At 33.9% G+C, this 22,301-nt stretch overlaps 1 protein-coding gene across 4 annotated transcripts in view; it reads right to left on the bottom strand.

Annotated features, from left to right (window-relative positions):
- DENND4A (DENN domain containing 4A) overlaps positions 1-22,301 on the bottom strand; it is a 96,535-nt gene that overhangs the window by 9,401 nt on the left and 64,833 nt on the right. For 2 of the 4 annotated variants that reach the window (XM_016208621.2, XM_016208622.2), the window contains exons 16-26: positions 19,954-20,087; positions 16,684-16,819; positions 16,114-16,320; positions 15,897-16,025; positions 15,275-15,416; positions 14,746-14,877; positions 12,628-12,744; positions 11,743-11,874; positions 8,407-9,506; positions 3,407-3,596; positions 311-405 (exon numbers count right to left, since the gene is read on the bottom strand). In XM_016208621.2, the coding sequence (XP_016064107.1) occupies positions 311-405; positions 3,407-3,596; positions 8,407-9,506; positions 11,743-11,874; positions 12,628-12,744; positions 14,746-14,877; positions 15,275-15,416; positions 15,897-16,025; positions 16,114-16,320; positions 16,684-16,819; positions 19,954-20,087 (2,514 nt within the window). The remainder of the gene's footprint in view (positions 1-310; positions 406-3,406; positions 3,597-8,406; positions 9,507-11,742; positions 11,875-12,627; positions 12,745-14,745; positions 14,878-15,274; positions 15,417-15,896; positions 16,026-16,113; positions 16,321-16,683; positions 16,820-19,953; positions 20,088-22,301) is intronic. The other 2 variants (XM_016208624.2, XM_016208625.2) reach the window with 2 other exon arrangements.

The raw sequence follows: 22,301 nt of genomic DNA, 5'->3' as shown, positions 1-22,301 counted from the left end.
GTTTAAGATGTAAAATAAAAATTCAAAGAGAACATACATATAACAAGGGATAAATATAAACACTGAAAATCAAAATGCTCTTTTATGTTGATAAATCTCAAAGGAACTTTTCTAAATAGAGGTAAAGTGGTATGACTTTAATAATCTGAAATACTAGATATTTTCAGTTTATTCAGGTGTGACATACATTCTGAAATTTTCAGATGCTACATATTTAACATTTTATTACAGTATCCAAGATTATCAATACTTAAGAAATGTAAATTTCATAAAGTAGTACATAAAAATGCTATTTTGATTAAAATTGTACCTCCATTGCATAGTTCTGGAAGATATTTGTATTACTCGTGTTGCAGGAAGACGCCACCTCTGATTTCCCAGGTAAGGCAAACTTTGACAGGGATCCTATCCATTATTAAAAAATAAAGAGCAAAACCATTAAAATTAATGAGAAAGGATATAAGAATCTTTCACTTTCATAAACATTTTTCTCCGATAAAATGTTAAACTCTTCTATTCAAAATATTAAAGGCAATTTAAGAAAAACAAATAAACAACAAAGAAATGTTTTTCAATGCATGCATTTTTGTTTTGAGCGCAAACGTAAGGAAGTGTGCTCCAATTCCCGATTCCCACATGCTCGGCGCGTTTATCCATCCCTCACTTATTCAAGCACTTTCTGTGTAGAGACTAGAAGCCATTCTAGTTTTTTGTAATTACTATTTTGCTGTTTGTGTTTTTCCATGTTTAAAATACAAGAAAGTGTTTAGTTCTAAGGTCTAAAAAGTACAAAGTAGCTAATCTTATTTCAAATCACGAAAGGCTCTTTTAGGATCTGGTACAGTTATCTTGCTCTTAGACACTAGGAAAGAGTTTCCATCAGTTACATGGAAGCATGGATCAGACTGACGAATCTCAGAGGGAAGGTGGGGGTGGGTGGGGAGAGATTAGTGTGGTGAGGGACTGGGGAGGAGGGGTGGAGAAAGAGGTGGAAGGGGTCAATGGGGAGTAAAGGGGGCATCTGTATTATCTTGAACAATAAAAAAAAAAAAAAAAAGCCATTTATGGGGGGTTTCCAAGTATATATATATATATATATATATATATATATATATATATACACACACACACACACTTCCAAGTATATAATTATTATTATTATTATTTTTTAAAGATAGAAAGTTTTGTTTTTGTTTTTGAAATATATCTTTATTGATTTCAGAGAGAAGAAGAGAGAGAGATAGATACATCAATGATGAGAGAGTCATTGGTCAGCTGCCTCCTGCATGCCCCCGACTGGGGATTGAGCCTGCAACCCAGGCAAGTGCCCTGACCGGGAATCAACCGCGAACTCCTGGATCCTAGGTCAATGCTGGCAGCTGAGCCACGCCCTGCCAGGCTCCAAGTATATTCTTAAGAGCAATAGGATACTAGTAAGTACTAAAACAACAACGACAAAAAGGTGACTTCTGTGGTCAAATCAATTGTTGACAGTGACTATATCTTGTTAGTAAAATTGGAGGTAATCTATATCTTCTCTATTTTTTCCCAATAGTTATTAAATTTTATGAATGAGCACTGGTATTTTAATAGATATAAAGTAAAGGTAAAAAAAGTACCAATTCACAAGATATAGAGAGGATAGGAAAGCATGTCAACCACCACCATGGGGATGCAATCAGCATAATCCAGACAAATGAACTGGCTGCTTCAGCAAATAAATGATGACAAGGGGGGAAAAAAGATAGCTCCAGAGAGACCACTCTCCCTAGGCCCTGCCACAAAGAGATGTAGGGAAGCAGAGAGAACTGAAGGTGGAAACTGTAGTTCTTTCCTTGATGGCTTCCCAATAACCTTCTGTAATCTCTCTCTGCTAAAGCTAGTTCAAAACTGCTTTCTAATATCTGCCTTGACTATTTTTTTTTTTTTTTAATATATCTTTATTGATTTCAGAGAGAGGAAAGGAGAGGGAGAGAGAGAGATGGAAACATCAATGATGAGAGAGTTATTGATCGGCTGCCTCCTGCATGCCCCCGACTGGGGATCGAGCCCACAGCCCGGGCATGTGCCCTGACTGGGAATCGAACGCAGATTGCTTGGATCCTAGGTCAAAGCTCAACCACTGAGCCACACCCGGCCGGACTGCCTTGACTATTTCAATCATTTATGTGGGCACCTTTGTATCTAATTAATTGTGAGCAAAGAATAAACATTCATTTTAACAAGTATGGATCAGGTTGTGAGCTTAGCACATTAAATTATTCTTGTATGTTTAAAAAAAAAAGAGGGAAGGGAGCTAATCACCTGATTTCTTCATGAATATATGACAAAGGAGGAAAAAAAGAGGGGAAATCTTTCTAATGACTCAAAATCTAGAAGCAAGAGGGGAAAAGAATGAGAAATTTGATGACATAAAATTAAAACCTTACTTGTGACAAACACCCCTGCCCACCCCCACAAAACTTGACAAACTTGGAAAAAGTATCTGCCATTTATATAAGAGATAAAGGGATTTATATAAAGGATTAATTCCTCAATACAAAAAGAGCTATTAAAACTTTTTTTAAAAAGGGCCAACAAATGAAATGTAGGCAAAGGACAGTCCACAGAAAAAGAAATACAAATAGTCCTTAAACATATTAACAGATCCTCAACTCAGATTATAAAAGAAGTATAAATGAAAACTAAACTGAAATACATTCCTCACCTATCAGATGGCAAAAATCCAAAAGTTTGCCAACATATTTTGCTGACAAGGCTGTGAGGAAATAGGTATTCTTATATTCCCACTGCCAGCGGGAATGTAAAATAGTGTAGCCCTGAGGAAGGGAACTTGGCAATATCACTTCAAGGAAGAATTTTGAAGTATCTTTCAAAGTACCCTGGCAAAAATATAATATGACATACATGCATCATAGCATTATTTGTAATAGTCAAAGGCTGGAAACAATGTCCATCAACAGAGACGGGGTTAAAATAAAGTATGATACATTGACACATGGTGAACTAGGCAACCATAAAAATGAATGAGGGACAATGTTATGTGATGATATGTAGTGACTGATCTACTGTTAAGAGGAAAAAAAAAAGGAGTGGCAAAGTATTTTCAGTATGTTACCTTTTGAGTAACAAGACAAGAAGGTAATAAAAATACACACAACCGTGAGCCTATTATTTTAAAAAGCAACAATGGAGGGATAAACCAAAATGAATAAAAATGGTTGGTTACCTCTAGGGAAAGGGAGAAACAAGATGAAGGGGGTGGGAGTGGAAGCTGAAAGTGCCTGGTTCTCTACTGTTTTGACTTTGGAGTCATGCAAATCTTTTACAAAAATAAAACATTAAGGGGAGAAAAAGTAAAGGTACCACCTGTCAAATGAAATATGACAATACCGTTTGAACAAACCTTCTAGGGAGGCAGAACTTTCTAGGCTTGTTCTGCTCAAATCAATTCCCTTAGTCCCTGTGGTGGCACTGCACTCTTGGGAGGAAGTGGCTCCTTCCAACTCTGGGCAGGCATCTTCATCTGTTAAAGAGGCGGATTCAGAATCCTGGGCTCCCACTGAAGAAAGACTGGTACGATCAGAACTTTGATCCTAAGGACATAATTATAAGCTTACTTTTCTTCATATTCAATGTGTATTATTTAAAAAGTCATTTCTAAGGCAGAGAAAGTGCTTAATTACTCAAGATGATCAACTACTCAACATTACAACTCCTAGAGGAAAGAACAACTGATTTTACAAGGCATACTAATTTGGACCAACATGTGCTGTAGATCAATTTTTAAGACATTTTTTAGTTAGAGCACAGTAAATATCTGGCTGAGATGATACCATTAGAATTACATTTTATTCTTTTAAAATTTCATTTATGTTTACATTTTATTCTTTTACACAATAATCCAGACCATAAAGACATCTATTCTAGTTTTTGCTTTTAAGAATACCAAAGTTAATTTTTTTTCTGGTTATACCAATGATCCATAAGAAAATCTGGTAGACACAAATTTTTGTAGAAAGAAAAAAAAAATTTAATATCTATAATTCTATTGCCTAGATGATAGAATATATTTTTTTCTAGTCAGGTGTGTGTTACTGAATTGTAATTTTTAAGATTATCTGAATATTTTTATGGGCTTTTTTACTACATCTCATTGTATTTTTTTTTTTTTAATCCTCACCCAAGGATGTTTTTTCACTGATTATGGAGAGAAAGGAAGGGAGAAGGAGAGAGAGAAGCAATGATGTGAGAGAGAAACATCGATTGGCTGCCTCCTGACTGGGCATGCGTGCTGACTGGGAATCAATCCTGTGACCCTTCTGTGCACAGCACAATGCTTCAACCAACTGAGCCACACTGGCCAGGGCTCACTGTATTTTTTTAGTGGTGATTGTGAATGCACTTTATTTTATACACACACACACACACACACACACACACATTTGACAGTATACCGGTGTCCTCCATTTTCCCCCCTTTATCCCCTCCCACCCACCCCCAGCTTTCACCATACTATTGTCTGTGTCCATGGGCTATAAATATAAGTTCTTTGGTTTATCTCTTCTCTTTCCCTGCCCCCCAGATGTGTTAGTCTAGTCCATGCCTCCATACCTTAGGTCTTATTTTGTTGGTTCATTGTATTTTTTAAGTGGGTGTTCAAGGGATTACAATATATACACCTAATCATTTTCAGTCTACTTAAAGTTAGTATTGTATCACTTTGTATATAATAATATAACTACAGGGTGGGGCAAAAGTAGGTTTACAGTTGTTCATGGAAAATATGGAAAATAATACAATATGGAAAATACTATAATAAATAAATAATACAAGAATAAACTGTTTTATGTACTCACAACTGTAAACCTACTTTTGTCTCACCCTGTATAATAAACGTTAATAGGGTGAGTCCCTTTACCACTACAAAACATCTATATATATATATATATATTGAAAAATCGCATGAGATAATGTTCTAATTTTTGTTTTAGACAATTATAAGTATTTTAAGGAATTTAAGAGGTAAAAGAAGTTATCTTTTAAATTAACCAGCTATTTAGCATCTGTTTGCTCTTCCTTTGTTAGTGGTATCATTTTTTTTCATCTTGAAGAACTTCCTCTAGCACATCTTCTAGAACATGTCTGCTGGCCGAAAATTCTTTTCCTTTATCAAAAAAATGTTTTTATTTCACCTTTATCACTGAAGAATACTTCCATTAGATATGAATTCTGGGTTGCTGACAGGTTTTTTTCTTTCAACACATTAAAGGTGCTGTTCCACTGTTCTTACCTCCATGGATTATGATGAAAAATACATGGTTATTCAAATAATTATTCCACCGTAGGTAATGTGCCATTTTTCTTCAACAGCTTTTAAGATATTTTTTACTCATTTTCTTTCATTATCAGTCATTAGCAGATGTGTATCTTTAGTTTTTAGTAATTTGCTTATGTGTGTGTGGGTATGGTTTTCTTTGAGTTTACCCTGTCTATTGTTTACTGACTCTCTTGTATCTATCTGTAAATCTAAATCTCTTACCAAATCTAGTAAGTTTTAGCCATTATTTCTTCAAATGTCTTTTCTACCATGATTTCTTTCTCCAGTTCTTCTGGAACTTCAATTATATGTTATACCTTGTGATAACTGTCTCCAAAATCTGAGGTTCTATTCATTTTCATAAAAAAAAATCTTCTCTGTTCCTCAATTGGATAGTTTCTAGACACTTTCTTCTGTCATCTCCATTCTCCTATTGAACCCATCCAAAGAGTTTCAGTGTATTTTTTGTTATACATTTTAAAAATGAATTCTATTTCTTTCTGAGAATTCTTTTCATTTATTTCAAATGTGTTTTTCTTTACCTCAGGGAATCTAGTTATAATAGCTTCTTTACAGTTTCTGTCTTATAATTCCATACCAAGGCCATCTCAGGGCCATCTTTCCCTTGAGAATTGGTCATATTTTCCTGGTTCTTAATATAGCAAATAATTTTGGATTTTATTTTAGACACTGTGAATGTTATGTTGTGCAGTCTAAGTACTATTATAATCTCTTGGAAAACGTTGATGCTTTTGTTTTAGCAGGCAGTCAATTGAATTATTTCAGGTTATAATTTGTGCTTTGATTTTTGAGACTTGTGTGGGCCATACACAGAATTAGTGAATCCCCTTCTTTCAGATTCACCTCAGTGTTCCAGCCTATAGAGGTCCCTTCCCTGGTTCCTTTGTCCAGGAAATATGTTTTTTTTCTTAAAGTTTTAGCTTCCAGAGTTGCCATGCCACATTGTGACAGGGACCTGCTCTTGAGGCAAATATGAATGAGAAAAGAAAATGGGAAATTCTTCTCTGTGTGAGTCCCTCCTCACAAGCCGCCTACTTTTGTTTTTCAGAATCCTTAGATAGTTGTTTTTCGTATTTTGTCTGGAGTTTTTAGTTGTAATCAATGGGAGGGATGGGCTTTAGTGTACTTATGTTACTACAGTGGAACTAGAGCTCTCATCTTAATATTTAAAGAATATTTTTGCTGGATATAGAAAAATTGGTTGGCAGTTATTTTCTTTCAACACTCTAAAGATGTTTTTTCAGTATATTATGACATCATAGTTTCTATTCAAAAGTTAACTGTCAATTTCTTATTGTGTTGCTCCTTTGAACATAATATATCTCTTTTCTCTGGCTCTTTTTAAGATTTCTCTTTGTATTTCATTTTCATCTACTTCAACATTAGGTGACTATGATTTTCTTTGTATTTATTCTGTTTAAGATTTGTAGATATTTTAAATATGTGAGTTAACATCTTTGATTCATTTTCCTTTGGAAAATTCTTGACAATTAGCTTTTTAAATGTTCCTTTTATTCCATTCCTCTTTCTTCTTCTGGAACTCAATTACATTAATGTTAGGCATTTTCACTAAACCCCATATTCTTTTCTTTATTTTTCAATTTTTTTCCCTGTCTATGCTTTGGTGTAGATATTTTTTACTAACTTCTCATCTAGTTTTCTAGCCTTTTTTTCTGTGTTTTGTCTGCTATTAAATCCAACTACTGCATTCTTAATTTTTGTATCTTTTTCAGTTCTAGAATTTACACTTATTTTTAATAAATAATTATCTGGTGAAATTTTCCATCTTTGCAGCTATTTTTTATTTTATTTTATTTTTTACCTTTTCCTCTATTTTTTTGAACATAATTATTTCAGTCTCTTGCTAATTCAAATATTTGGATTCCCTAAAGGTCTGTTTCCACCATCTGTTTTTCTTTTGTTTTTTTAGTTATGGTCTTGTCTCTTGGCATAGCTATTTTTAATTGAACAACAGAATATAAAAAATTATATGGACTCCAGATGATGTTCTATTTTTCCAGAAAGGGTACACTCCTTCCTCTTTTAGATAAATGATGATTATTTTAATCTAACCAAAGACTGAGCTTAGTCAAGCCTAGGTTCAGTTTTGGTCAGGCTCAGCTTACCTCCAGTTTGCCAATCTTCCTAAGGCATAGCTCTGCAGGACTTCCAACTAAGGGCCTAGAGTGTTTACCAGCACCCCTACCCCTTTGCCCAGCAGTTAATGAACTCTAGCTATATTACCAGCACCATAAAACTTCTGAAAACTCTTGTCTGTCAGAGACTTTCTGCTTACCCTTTTAGCCTCCTGTCTCATGCAGTTTCATTATTTGGAAAATGTCTTAAAGGAAAAAAATTGTGTATTTGAAGACCCTCAAGTCTTCAATTTTGTCTCTCCAGCTTTGTAAGATCCCAAAAGCTCTGCTGGCCCCCTTTACCTGTCCACAGTCCTCTGATAAGGCGAAGCCTGGATTTGCAAATTTTTGCTCTGTGCTCAAAACAAGCAAATGACCTCAGGGAAAAAGTAGCTGAAGAACTTTAGTTCACTTCTGCAATTCTCTTCTCTCTAGAATCTTGTCCCTCTACTTTCTCATTGCTTCAGTGGTTCTCTGATGACTTTGAACAGTTATTTTCTATATTTCATCTAGCTTTTTGTTCTTAGGAGATATGTAAGTGTATCATCACAAGCTACTCCACCCTAACAGGAGAAGTCCTACACCTGGCTGGTAATTTTTGAAGGCATGCTGGACATTGTGCCTGGAAAAAAAAAATCTGCGTTTTGAAGGAAATGAAGTGAGCATTTTCATATAACACTAATTTTTACTTTAGCTACAAGTCACTTTCTTTCAAAACTGAACTATAAACATAACCTTAGTGAATTTTCTTTCCTTTTGAAGTTTTTATTCAAGTTCAAATTCTGATACTTACAAACCTTACACATCCCAAGAATCCTTTTTTAAAGCTGTATTTAAGGAGAACATAAAAAGCAGGCATCTTTGCGAGTAAGGGAATTTTGGTGGTGAAGGGGGATAAAAGGAAAAGCAGAAAGTGCTAATGAAACTCACCTTGGCTGATGCGGTGTACATGGTGAATCTTGAGTACCATTTGCTTGCTTTCTCTGCGACTCCTTTTCCAGCAGAGAACATACTGCTCCTTAGAACATCTAGTTTAGGTACTAGTAGTGTATCTAAATGAAATGAAGGTGATGAATGGGTTAATGCATCTTGAGATTCTTCCCTAAATGGGCAAGTAGATGAGAAGGCTGGAGAAGACCAGAGTCTATCCCTTGGTCTGTCTTCACTTTTTGTGTAACTTTTAGATTTGATAAGTCTCATTGGCCTGGGAGAATTAGGAGGCAGGCTAGATCTTCTACATGCCTTAACAAATGTTGGACTTTTCTTATCCGTTAATTTATCATCACATGCCCGTTGTAAATCAATGCTTGGTGTCCGACTTGCCAAAGGACTGGTCATGTTATTCATATACATCACAATTTCTTCAGCTAAATCACGCCTAGCAGATGGTGTTGAAATACTCTTGCTATCATCTTCATCTTCTTCCTCCTCCTCTTTTTGCCGCTGCTCAGTCTCAGCAACCAAAAGAGAGAGGGGATCAAATCCTGTTGCAACATCAGTTTTTTCAAAAGGTTTTACTGAAAAGTTGCTGTTCATACGTTGAATCCTTTTAGGATTTTGTGTGGCAACATATCCCATTTTTGACCCATAGGTTTCATTGTCTAAGTCTTCCAAGTCAAAAATAACTGGAGAATCCACTTTATCTGTCAAACAATTAGAACCATCAAAAGTTGTATCATCATCACTAGATTCCTTTTCTAGGCTGTCTCTTTTTGATCTTAAAGATGGCCTTCCAACATCAAGACTATTTGGTCTTGTGCTTTTTGAGATAACATGTGAAAGAATTTTTGCATCAGCTCCTAATTTTTCAACCATATCTCCAGGGTTTGCTTCCTGGTTAATTCTACTGAGCATAAGTCCCATCACTACTCCTCCACTATGATTGCGGTTTCTATTTCCCCAGGACATTTGCTGCTGCAAATTAGGTTCACTGCCATTTTTATGCCTTTTTCTGAAGCATCGATTCTGAATGTTTCCTGTTTCATTCGTATCCTCAAAAGACGATATGAAGAGTGCCTCAGGTGTGCTTTCTGAAAAACAAGAGAAGTGTTTTTAGCCATGAAAAATGTAATGTGCTAATATAAGTTGTCTTAAATATTTAAAGTACTAGTAATGAAAATGATAATAGTAAGCCCTCATCAAGGGCTTACTATTTGACTGATACTATACTAAGCATTTTACTTACATTATCTACCATAATTATTCCAACATCCTTATAGGTTGAGAAAAAACTGACACTCAGAGATTAATTATCTAGCTCAAAGTTACCCAGTCCTTCAACTACAGAACTGGGATTCAAATCCAGATTTGACTAGCTATAAATGGTATGCTCCTAGATATTAGAATACACTGCTTTTTAAAAAGTATAAATTAAAATTAACATTTATTCATGGTATCCTTAATAATAATTAATTCATGTTAATTCCACTAAATTGAATAAATAACAATGGTTAATACAACTGTGGTTGTGTTAGATGACCCTAAGGGTCTGAGTCTCCTGACTCTAAAAATGAAAAACTAAACCCAAAACATTAAACCAAACCAAATAAAAGGCAGCTGTAGTAGCTTTATCCATAAATAAAAATTGTTTTTAAAACTTCAAATCCTTATGACTATAGATGTGACTGAAGAATTTTACCTTTGCTTTATTTTTTTTTTTCACTTTCCTTTTTTATTTCATTATATCCTTAGGAAAAAAGTAATTCAGGGAAAAGTACATGTAATTAAATTCTAGTAGTATGATATCTGAGATTTCAAAGTAAATATTTAGATTATAAAACAAGCTCTTTAATTGCTTATATTGTGCCAAAAGTTCAACTAAGTTGTCGTATAGTCATATTCACATAAATTTAGTTGGAAATTACATGATCAGCTTACTTGGCTTATTGAACACAACATAAAACAATAATTCAGATAAGTTCATTTCTTATCTTATTAATTTCTATTTCTATTCCTACTGTCCTAAAGGACAAAATAATGCTTATTTTTTACAAATGAAAGTTCAGCATAATTGATAAATTTACACAAAATACTTGAAAGCTACACTGAAGAACAAAACAGAAAATAAGTTGACATAAAAAAGAAATCATTATCCTGTTGATAAAGGCTGTCCATGTCTGCAAAGTAAAGTGAAAATCTGATATCACCTGGTAATCAGACTTAAACAGAATAACTGAAACTCAGAAAAATAATCTGACTCTTTTGAAAGGTGGGGAGAAGTTGCAGAAAAACCAAGAGAAGCATACATTAAACTACACTTGAACTTCTCACTGGGCAAAATGAAGGACAAGTAAGTATATAATGCCCTCCATATCTTTAATCCTATGAAAGGATTTAAGATTTATTTAAGGTTCTGAGATTATTTTTCAAAGGATTTTGACTTAGTTTTATGTAGTGAAAGTGATGCTAAATTATATAAGATTTTCTCTTTAATTATTACTTACAAGAGAATAATTTAAAAATTGTAAAATTACTGAATACTTATGGAACACTTACAATGTGCAAGGCAAGTAGAAATCAAATAAAATCTCTAGCATATATGCGTTATATATTGAGCTATTACAAAAATAAAAGAATGTAATTATGTAATTAGACTATTAACACTAGAAATTCTGAACCTTATATCCTTCTCACCTCCCAAAATGATCTGATTAAAAATTTGTGAGATCAAGTATTATCACGAATCCTAAACTGACTTTTCCCATTAACTAGTTAACTTATGTGATCTGCTAACAGTCAGATTATGCCTTAGTTTTCTCATCTTTAAAAATGGTGCTAATATCCCCTCTCACTAATAATAAGCATTACTATATCAATAAATATAAAATAATATATAAAAATCACTTTGAAAAGAAAAAACATTAGGTATTGTTACCTAAACAATCTGAAGGTCTATCCTTTTGCCCCTGAATAAATAGGGACAATATGAAGACTAAGGAACTAGATACTTCATTTAACAGCTGGCTCAGTAAACTGTACCCTCAGGCTGATCATCTCAATTGTTCCCACTTACCCCTCCCAAAAGTCCCTAAAGTCCAAACTCAAAAGATATGTGTAGCTCATAAATTTGTCCCTATACTTTATCATAAAAGCTTGAATAAATTATATTATAAAATACAGAATTCAAGCTACTAAACTATACTATGAGAGGCTGCACAAATATATAAAAAATAACCCTGGAGAATTAAGACTTAAAAAAATAAATATTCACTAGAAATACAGATACAAGCTATTTTGCACATAAAAGAGGTATACTATTCAACTCACCTGTGCTTTCTCCTGATATTTTATCAGCACTGTTGGTATTTGTACCACTGAGGCGAACTATACTGGAAGAACTTTGATAATTGAGCTTAGGAAGACAATCAGCACTTCCTTTTGCACTCTCACTCTCTGATACTGTAAAGATTAAAATGAAATTGGTAAGATGAAATCTACATAGATCATAGAAGGCATAAAAAGAAGTAGCTTTTAGTTCTGAATATTTTTCCTCAAAGTAGGTAATAAGAAATTAGTGAACACCTCTATAGGTATTTGTCAATCACAAATAAGTAATTACACTGATCTGAGGCCTCAAGGTATGTATCAAATTACTAAGTACTGGTCATGCATGAGATCCATGCATACATTTATATTACTTCTTTGGTTATAAAACACTGCTTTTGATGGGAAAAAGCAAGGGGAAAATATAAGCAACAGACCATTAATAAAAGCATTAAATAAAGATACTATTACACCTCAGAAAAGAGCCACTTTGTGGCCCTGGGTGCATACAGGAGGCAACTGATCGATGTTTTTCTCTCACATCAATGTTTCTCTTTCTTTCTCTCTCTCTCCCCCCCTCCCTAAAATCAATAAGAATATATCTTCAGGTAAGGATTAAAAAAAAAGAGTCACTGCTCAAAAAAACAGATTTCGACTACAAGAAGAACAGTATTTGACTGGAAAGTGGTTGTGCCACTGAGACTATACACTTCACACATGAAGATCTGCATGTTGGAATATTAGGTGGTAGAGAGGGCTCGTAATAGGAGGAAAGAGGAGTTATAATAGGAAAGTGAAAAATAAAATTAGTACTTTTATACTTAAAGCAGTTGTATTTATTATTAATATAAGTTCACAATTTTTTTACAATATCAACTTAATACCTACAGGAACTAGAATCACTCCCTTTCTTATCTTTTTCTTCTTGAATGTCCTCAGTAGATATATCTCCTCTTCTAACTTCATCTTTAGATAATGAATTATATCCAAGATCAGACTGGCCACCTAGAAAAAAAAAAAATCCCTATCATAACCTTCTTCAGTGAGAACTGGAATTAGGAGCAACACATTAATGTTCAGAGTTACTTATAGAAAATTTTCTGGATAACTTTAAATTGAAAACATTATTTTGCTGGATTCCCCTCACCCCATCTCTATTAATGCAAGAAAGGGATAATCTCAAAATAATTTATTTTTGGCTCCACATTGCAGATAAAAGTATATACATTCACAATATTATCTGGGCTTCAAAAGACACAGACAAACCAGACATTCTTTATACAAATCCATGACCTTTCTAAGTAAAAATTTGAGTTCCAACTAAGCAATGAAGAAGAAAAATCTGCAGGGAATTCACAACAGAACCTTCACACACAGGAAGCTGAATGTTTAAATGATTTTACCACCCCCCAAAAGATTTAAATTTATATGTAGGTAATTATTTTTTTTTGAAAATTCAATCATACTGAATTGCTCATGAGTACAAATACATGGGAATGAGAAAAAAATTGTGTTAAAGTTATTGTTAAGAAAAGCAAAAGCTACATTGATACAAGAAAAACTTCTAATACATTGTATATTGTTGTGTTAAAGAGGTTCTCTACTTTGCAGCAAATTATTTTCACTAGATTAGCATCAAAACATAAGGTTTTGAATCCTAGTTCTCTATGTTATCAGACATAATTTTAAGTAAAACTATATAACCTTTTTGTTTGGATCTCTAGTCCCAAGATTTGTAATAAACAAGGTTGTTATGATTATATGAGAAACTATATATGAAATGATTTTCTATACCTGTAAAAAACTGTCTAAAGAAACCTTATGAAGTATCACTAGGCATTTAATATAGTTGTTGTATTTTTTAGATTGTACTTCTGGTAATCAATTTTTCAGCTCTATTCCGAAAGAAACTACAAATTAAAAATATGAAGATAATCTTGATGAAATTCATACTTTATTAGGTTTATTAGGTTCTGTGCTGTTTTAAGATACTCTTTTTTTCTTTTTTAAGGCCATAGTTAAAAACAAAAGATAGACTTCTCCATTTTTAAGAGATAATGCCTGAGGACTACTATAACTCTGATTATATTCACATTGCATGATTAAGAAATAAAACCAGCCAAAGAAAAACAACTATGAAAATTACATTTCAACACAATTAGCTTATATTTATATTCTTAAAAACAGGTACAAAATAAGACAGACCAAAACAGTGTTACTTTTTGCAGAGATAGAAGCCTTTATATTTTATTATTAATGCTCGGATTTTTAAATGTAAAATTCTGTCCATTAAGAGGTGGCTCTTATATTTGAAAACCATGTGTACTTTTTTAAATGTAATAATAAAAAGGACAGAATTATTGAAGTAATTTCTTTTTTAAATATGTCAGTTTAAATATTACTTAGAGAAAGCTTATGTATAAATCTTACATTTTAATTAAATTAATGCCATCTTCAGTGCTAGAATACTACAAATTTTATATGTATTTAAATTATTTATTTGTAACTTTTTATTTTAATATAGTTTAAGACTCACAAGAAATTGCAAAAATAATACAGTACAGAGAAAGTTCCTGTGTACCCTTTACTCAGCTTCTCCCAATAATATTTTACATGAAATAGTAAATTAATGTTGATATGGTACTGTTAACTAAGATTAGGGCTATAAATTTCTTTTTTAAAAACTCTAATTACACTTTCAGAATTGCAAAGAAGAACTTATCCTAAAAAATTGATATGATAAAGAGAGCTGTGTGCTATCCAGAGTTAATTGGATTATCCTGGACTAAATCCTTGAATAAACTGTTAAACTGTTATTTCTATTCAAATAAAGAATGATAAAATTGCATATAGTTATTAAATGCAATATCAAATCAAGTACCTAACATACAAAATTAAAAGTGACAGTTAAATATGTAATTGAGCATTAAAATCCAAAAAAGACAGGTAAGCAAGTCTAATTTTTAAAATATACTGTAATATATGTATACATAAGCACACACAAACCTGTACTAGATCTATCATCAGTAGCATATACTTTGATTAAACCCGTATTAAAAGGTGCCTGCTCCACAGTGTGTGTCCCATGACCACTATCCATGCTGCCATGACTAACAGCATCCAGGTCACTGCCATCTGCTTAAGAACACAATTTGACAGCATTTTACTACTCAGGGAGATACCAAAAACACACATTAGTTTGTTGCTCAAACTAATATCTACTAATACTGAACATGAAAAGTGCCACATAACTAGCAAAATACAACTGTAACAAAGAACCCTACTGTGAATCATCAACGAATACTAAAATGAGACCACCAACGTTGATAGTTTAAGTTACAAGAAAAAACATAAAATTTTGTGTTTTTAATGTGAAGAATACCCCAATATGAGAATTTGCTTACTGGCAATAAAAACTAGAAAACATTCAATATTTTGAAAGTATTTCTAATTTCTAAAAAATGTAAAGTATAACTAGTCAATTAATTTTAAAGAAAAAGTTAAACACATGCATCCCTTAAAAACCTTTAATTACCTGAGAGAGTTGTTTGTGATAAGTGTGCATATTTCTTTAAAGCTCTTTTGAACTGTGCTACTCCTAAAACAACGTTTCTTAATTTTGTCCAAAGATAATAGCCATTATGACTTCGTGAAGGCCAGGTACTTTCTAAGACAGCCTATTTGTTCAACAAAATAAAATAATTAGTATAATAATTTTTATAAATGAACACATTGTCTTTAGAGTCAAACTAAAAAAAATCTAGGTTGTATAACACAAAATAGCACAAAAAATTTTTACTTGATTTACAAAATATATTTTAAATACTCTAAAATAAATGCCAAAATTGCCCGGCCGGGCATGGCTCAGCGGTTGAGCGTCGACCCAGGATCCAGGCGATCGGGGTTTGAGTCCCGGTCAGGGCACACGCCCGGGTTGCAGGCTAGGCAGCCGATCAATGACTCTCTCATCATTGATGTTTCTATCTCTCTCCCTCTCCTCTCCTCCCTCTGAAATCAATAAAAATATATAAAATAAATAAACTAAACTAAACTAAAATAAATGCCAAATAACCCCTGCATCAACAATTTCTGCCATTAAATCAAGGTGGTATAATCACAAAAGTTACACTCTTTCTCCACTAAATAAAAGGAATCACCTTATTATAATAGCCATAAGTAATGGCATTGGGGTCAATACCAGCTTTCTGCATTTCAAAAAGTACTCGAACTGCAAGCACTGGTTGATCATATTGTCCACAGAGCTGCATAAGAATTCGGTAGCACACCTGAAACACAGTAAGTTCAAAAGTGCACAGAAATAAAACATGTGTGTACATAAATATAGAAATAATGCATTTTAAAGACAATTGTTACCTCATCTGGTGGATCCATCTTCTTTGACTGCATTTTTTTAAGCACATCATATGCTGTCTTCAGAGCCCTGACTTTTGAATGACATACTTTCACATAAGCTGGGAGACAAATAAACCATAGTCCGTAACAGTGACGTAGTAGACACCTAGACCACATCTGAGGAATGGAAGAATACCGCTTGGCAATTTTATGGGCTGATTTAATTTCCTAGGGGAAAAAAAAAGCAAGGATCTCATTATTAAATTTACATACATGGCATCCTTATTTAACTGCATGCTGAACAAATACGAGTCACTTGCTTTTATGTTTCCCTAACAAAATCTGTTTATAATTAATATATATTCAAGCCTCTGCTTGAATTTGTATTATACCATACATAAAATAAAGTTCTAGCACAAGAGAACTAGTTAATTTTCTGAAGTCCACTTATTCTAAATTATCTTCAGAAAGCTTCAGGGAGCTTAATCTAGTCATAAATGAGGTAGTAAAGTATATTAAGGGAGGATGAGTGTCATATTTATTTTTGTTCTAATATCTGATAACATGAACAATGCAAAATTTTCAAAGCACCTGTTTTGTTCTTCTGAACATGGGAGAAGGACTACTAGGACTACTTGATTTTGAAGGCAGTTTGCTCTTTCGTGTTTGTAGAAATCCTTCAGGTCTCTCAAATAAATTGTTCCTAAGAACTGGAAATCCATTATAGCTGTTTTTGAAAAGAGAAAGAAAATCTCAAGCACACACAGATTATCATATCATACTGGTTAAAAGCTAAAAAATGTATGACCAATAACTTCTTAACTTACAATTTATTTTCACTATGTTTCTCCATCAGACTAGGATATATACTCAGCAAATACTCATGCTAATGTTTCTTTTCTTTTCTTACTATAATATTTAGAAATGTAATAGCCAAACATAAACTCAAATATATATTTTGGAGGAAAAAATTTTGCTGAATTGATATTAAACTACAAAGTAACTCAAGCACCTTGTTAGTATTTGTGTAAATATATAGCAAACTTATCAGATAATATAACAGTTGGTAAAGGGCCCACCAAATCAATACTCTTTCGAAGAGGACAGTCATTAATATCATTGCTTTGGATTAAGTAATTACTGTAGAACCTCCCTCTTAAAAAGATGCAAATAACATATTAGCACACCAGGACAAGCTCTCATATTGTCATGAATTGGTTTATCAGGTTAGCTAGCAGGTTCAGGGCCTCATTTATGAGAAAGTTGAAGAGGTTAAAGAAGAGGAAGAAAAGATTAGAATACGTGGCTCTATGAGGAGGTAGGTTTAATTTGGGTGCTAGAGGAAGGTGTTTGGACATTTAAAAGGTAGCAGCAGCTAAGAAAAAGACATGCTGCAAAGAACAGAAGCCCCTGAACAGCAAACTTAACCTACTTTATATTCTTAAAGGCTACAAGCAGTTTTAATTAACTAAGAAGAAAACTATAATAAAGGATGGAAAACTGTATTAATTATAATATGCAAATTCAGTTGAATAATAAAATATTGGTAATGACTGAATGTCAAGTAAGAATAAAATATGAAAGTAGTTCAAGAAAATGACCCTTAAAAAAATTCATTGTATGTACATGGTGTGATAAGACGACCATTCTGTGTATTCTGTGGAAACTTACTGCCTTATCATTTTATACAGAAATGTAAGTACATAATCATCTCTTATTAAGAGGACCCACTGTGTTCATTAAAGGCATTTATTTTAAGTTGTTTTTCAAATGATGAGTATGATTACACCAAAATTATACTGGGTAGTCTCAAGGGGAAAAAATAACTTAGGTTCTTTAAAAAGTGGGAACTTTTGCCCAGCCGGGCGTGGCTCAGCGGTTGAGCATCAGCCTAGCATCCAGGCGATTCCCGGTCAGGGCACATGCCCCAGCTGTGGGCTGCAGCAGATCAATGACTCTCTCATCAATGATGTTTCTATCTCTCTCTTTCCCTCTCCCTTCCTCTCTCTGAAATCAATAAAGATATATTAAAAAAAAAAAAAAGGAAACTTTTTAAGCTAAGTAATTTTCTTATTAAAGGACTAAATCTAAAAGTAAAATTTTAATTAAAAAGTTAAAACCAAACCACAACTGCCCCCCCCCCCCAAATGTATTAGTAAACATACCAAAAGAAGTCTTAGAAATATAATGTACAGTCCTGGCTGGTGTGGTTCAGTGGTTAGAGAGTCAGCCTGCGCACTGAAGGGTTGCAGGTTCGCTCCCTGCCCCTGGTCAGGGTGTGTTCAGGAGGCAACCAGTCCATGTGGCTCTCTCACACTGAAGTTTCTCTTTCTCTCCACACCCCCCACTCTCTCTGAAAAGCAATGGAAATATCCTCTGGTGAGGATTAACAAAAAGAGAAAAAGAAATATAATGAACAAAAGAAATAGAAGAAATGAGGTATTGTTTAGAAAGAAAAAGAGAGAAATTAGAAGAAATATTTTAAATGTTTTGGACAAAAGACAGACTTTTAAAAAGTGATACAGGGGGAGCGATTAATCAAAGAACTTATATAAATATATGCATAACCTATGGACACAAACAATAAATAGTGTGGAGAAGGCCTGGGGGTGGGGGGTGGGGGCGGATGCCGGGTGGAGGGGATCAATGGGGGGAAAAAGGGGACATCTGTAATACTTTCAACAATAAAGATAAATTTTTAAAAAATTAAAATAAAAAGTGATATGAGCCCTGGCCTGGCGAGTTTGGGAGGCAACTGATTGATGTTTCTCTCTCACATTGATATTCCTCTCTCTCTCTCTCTAAAAATCAATAAAACCATATCCTCAGGTGAGGATTAAAAAAAAAGTGATATGAATAACATCAGCAATAGATGAAAAGGGCAGGAATCAAGTGGCCTATGAATTAATATTTACAAACATCTGTTACACCAGTTTTCAAATTTAATAATCTGGGTTATAAATGAGGATGTCCTGAAAAGTCCCTTTTTAATGAAAATAAACTGTGACTTAATGAATGATAGGTGAAAAAATGGTTTTAGAATCTTTAAATAAAGTAAGGAGAATTATTGGAGAATAAAAAAATAATTTAAAATCTGAAAGGAAATACCACTTTAAGTAAAAATAAATATATACTGGAAACTACCTATAGTATATAACAAATGTATATGTATAATATATATCTAGGTAGATCGAGGCATAGTAAGTCTGTCTCTATCATAACCTTTATTTCACTGTGCTCAGAACTTTCCTCTTTCCCACTAGACCTGAAGGCAGGAACAATGTATCATTCAAGTCTAAATACCGAGCACTTAGCACAGTGTCTGACCATATTTCCTAAATTAATAGCCATCAATTCCAATAGTTCTGAATCTCCTTGACTTACAATAAAAAATCACGGAAAAATTAACCTAAAAAAATTATATCACACAAATCAAGGCCACAAATGTTGACTCTAAATTAGATTTAACCTCTGTAAACCAAGATTATACATTAACCAATATGTGTATGGAGGAGTGGATGAAAGTGAGGAAGTCAGCTTTAGTGAGAAACAAAAATCAAAATTTTATAATAAAAGTGCTGCATTTTGGTGGGGTAGAGTCCTAAATGAATTTATGAGAACAGATACTTATGCAGATATAGAGAGCTTCCCATTCCCAAGTCTGTATTTTGCAAAATTATAATTTTTTTTCTTTTTATACCTCAAAACTTAATAATGGATGTGGGATAAGCTTGCTTACCACCTAAAAATTAGGGATCTGTAAAGTTTGGATTTTTGAAAATACCACAGTCCTTAGAAAGCTACGTCACAGATGATGGATTGCTTCTCTCTTTCAATTTCAAACATTCGCCTCTTGAATACCTGTACTGTAAAGGGGGTTCTTCACCATTGGGTAGATGGGGGATCTCAGGTGGTGTTACAAAAACAGTATGTTCACTTTTGAAAGATTCATCCAATTCTATTAGTCGCATTTCACCACTTTTGTCCATATCCACCTGAAGAAGTTTAAAAAAAAAATACATTAAAAAAAATAGATTGGTTAGCCAAGTGTTCGTCCATAGGGGAATGGTTAAATAAACTATGTACACGACTGCATATTCTAGAGCTATTAAATAAATAAAAAACAGAGAATGAGCAAGTTCTCTATGTACCACTACAGAAGGATCTCAAGATAATTAAGTGAAAGTAACAAGGTGCAGAGCGTTGTATATAGTGAAATTTTTTAAAAAATAATCCTCACCAAAGGATATTTCTTCCCATTGATTTCTAGAGAAAGTGGGAGGGAGAGAGACACTTCGATTGGGTGCCCCCCGCCAGGGCTGGGGATTGTGCCCTTGACCAGGAATTGAACCTGTAATCCTTCTGTCCACCGGCTGATGTTCTAACCAATGAGAAAAACCAGTCAGGGCTATAGTGAACTAACTTTTGAGTAAAGAGAGAGGGAGCCCCAGCTGGTGTGACTCAGTGGTTAGGGCATCGGCCTGCACATGGGAGGGTGGCGGGTTTGATTCCCAACCCTGGTCAGGGGCATAAGAGGCAGCTGATTGATGTTTCACTCTCACATAGATGTTTCTCTTCCTCTCCCTTCATCTCTCTCTAAAATATCAATACAAATATTTAAAAAAAATGCTTATAAGATCTGGTTATGTAAAAAAGTATGAAACTATATTATAATTATGTAAAAAACACAAAGTAAATGCAAAATGATTAGTAAGGGCACTGGACTTACAAAGTTTTCTCTCCCTTTTATTTTCCACAAAATTAATTAATTAATTAATTAATTAATTAATTAATTAATTAATTAAATATATCTTTATTGATCTCAGAGAGAGGAAAGGAGAGAGAGAGACAGACAGACAGAAACATCAATGAGGAGAGAGTCACTGATCGAGCCCGCAGCCTGGGCATGTGCCCTGACCGTGAATTGAACCCCGATCACCTGGATCCTAGGTCGATGCTCAACCGCTGAGCCATGCCCGGCTGGGCTCCACAAAATTTAATGAAAGTGTTAAAAAATTAAACTTTCAATGAAAACAGAGAACACCTAAGCCATTATTAGCAAGCCTAAAAGTTATTTTAAAAAACAACATTAGGAACATGTCAGTGATAACTCATAGTAATAACCTGTCAGTGATAAACCGTATGTATCCCTAGTAGAATTTGGTATCTATGGGCAACCCAAAAACAAATGAAAAGCTCTATATACAAACATTTTTATGCAGAGGAAGTGGGTTTAATCTAATTAGCAGGGCAGCAATGATAATGAAATAGAAAAGATGGACTAGAATAAAAAGGTTTAAACAAATACCGAAGGTCACTGGAAAGGAAGCTGAAAACTACTCCTGTATCCATGATGGAACATTATAAGAGAACTGCTTGTCAATGAACATCAGGTGTTATAAAATTTTTATTTACTTATTGAACAGATTCTCCCTCTCCAGGCCTGTGCCTACTTCCTACTCTCCAGCCACTTTGCACAGAAAAAACCTGTGGACAAGGACAACTGCTTTAATTCTTATTGTAAAGACTATTAAAATATTAAAATTTTTCACTATAGATTCAGTACCATGGTAAAAGATATTCCCCTAAACATTTATACCAATAAAATCTCATTTCAACATTATAAAAACAGCAATGCAATAATTCCTGCATTTATCAGTCGGACATTTCTGTCTTGTGGGAAGCACAGTGACACCTGTCTTTATTGGGGGAAAAAGAAATCCAACACCCCTTGCAGGATAAAATTAAAATAATTTTCATAGTATCTTCATATTTTTTCACAAGATATTAATATCCTCAGAAGACATAAAGAGATGCTCAAGAGACCAAGAAAAATCTTGCTAGATTATTTGTTAAACAAAACTGCCCTTGGCCAGGCTGGGTGTGGCTCAGCGGTTGAGCATCGACCTAGGATTCAGGAGATCACGGTTCGATACCTGGTCAGGGCACATGCCCGGGTTGCGGGCTTGATTTCCGGGGAGGGGTGTGCAGGAGGCAGCTGATCAATGACGACTCTCTCATCACTGATGTTTCTCTCTCTCTCTCTCTCTCTCCCTCCTCTTCTCTCCTCTCTCTGAAATCAGTAAAGATGTTAAAAAAAACCCCACAAACATTAAAAAAACAACAAAATCATCCTTGTGCCAAAGTACATAAACAAACAAACTGCCCTTAATGAAACTCCATCCTATAGAATAGATTGTGACAACCTA

This window comes from Miniopterus natalensis, chromosome 1 (genome assembly GCF_054644295.1).
Source record: "Miniopterus natalensis isolate mMinNat1 chromosome 1, mMinNat1.hap1, whole genome shotgun sequence".
NCBI classification, from domain to species: domain Eukaryota; kingdom Metazoa; phylum Chordata; class Mammalia; order Chiroptera; family Miniopteridae; genus Miniopterus; species Miniopterus natalensis.
The sequence above is the reverse complement of the archived record's forward strand: the minus strand, read 5'-3'. Positions and strand labels throughout refer to the sequence as shown.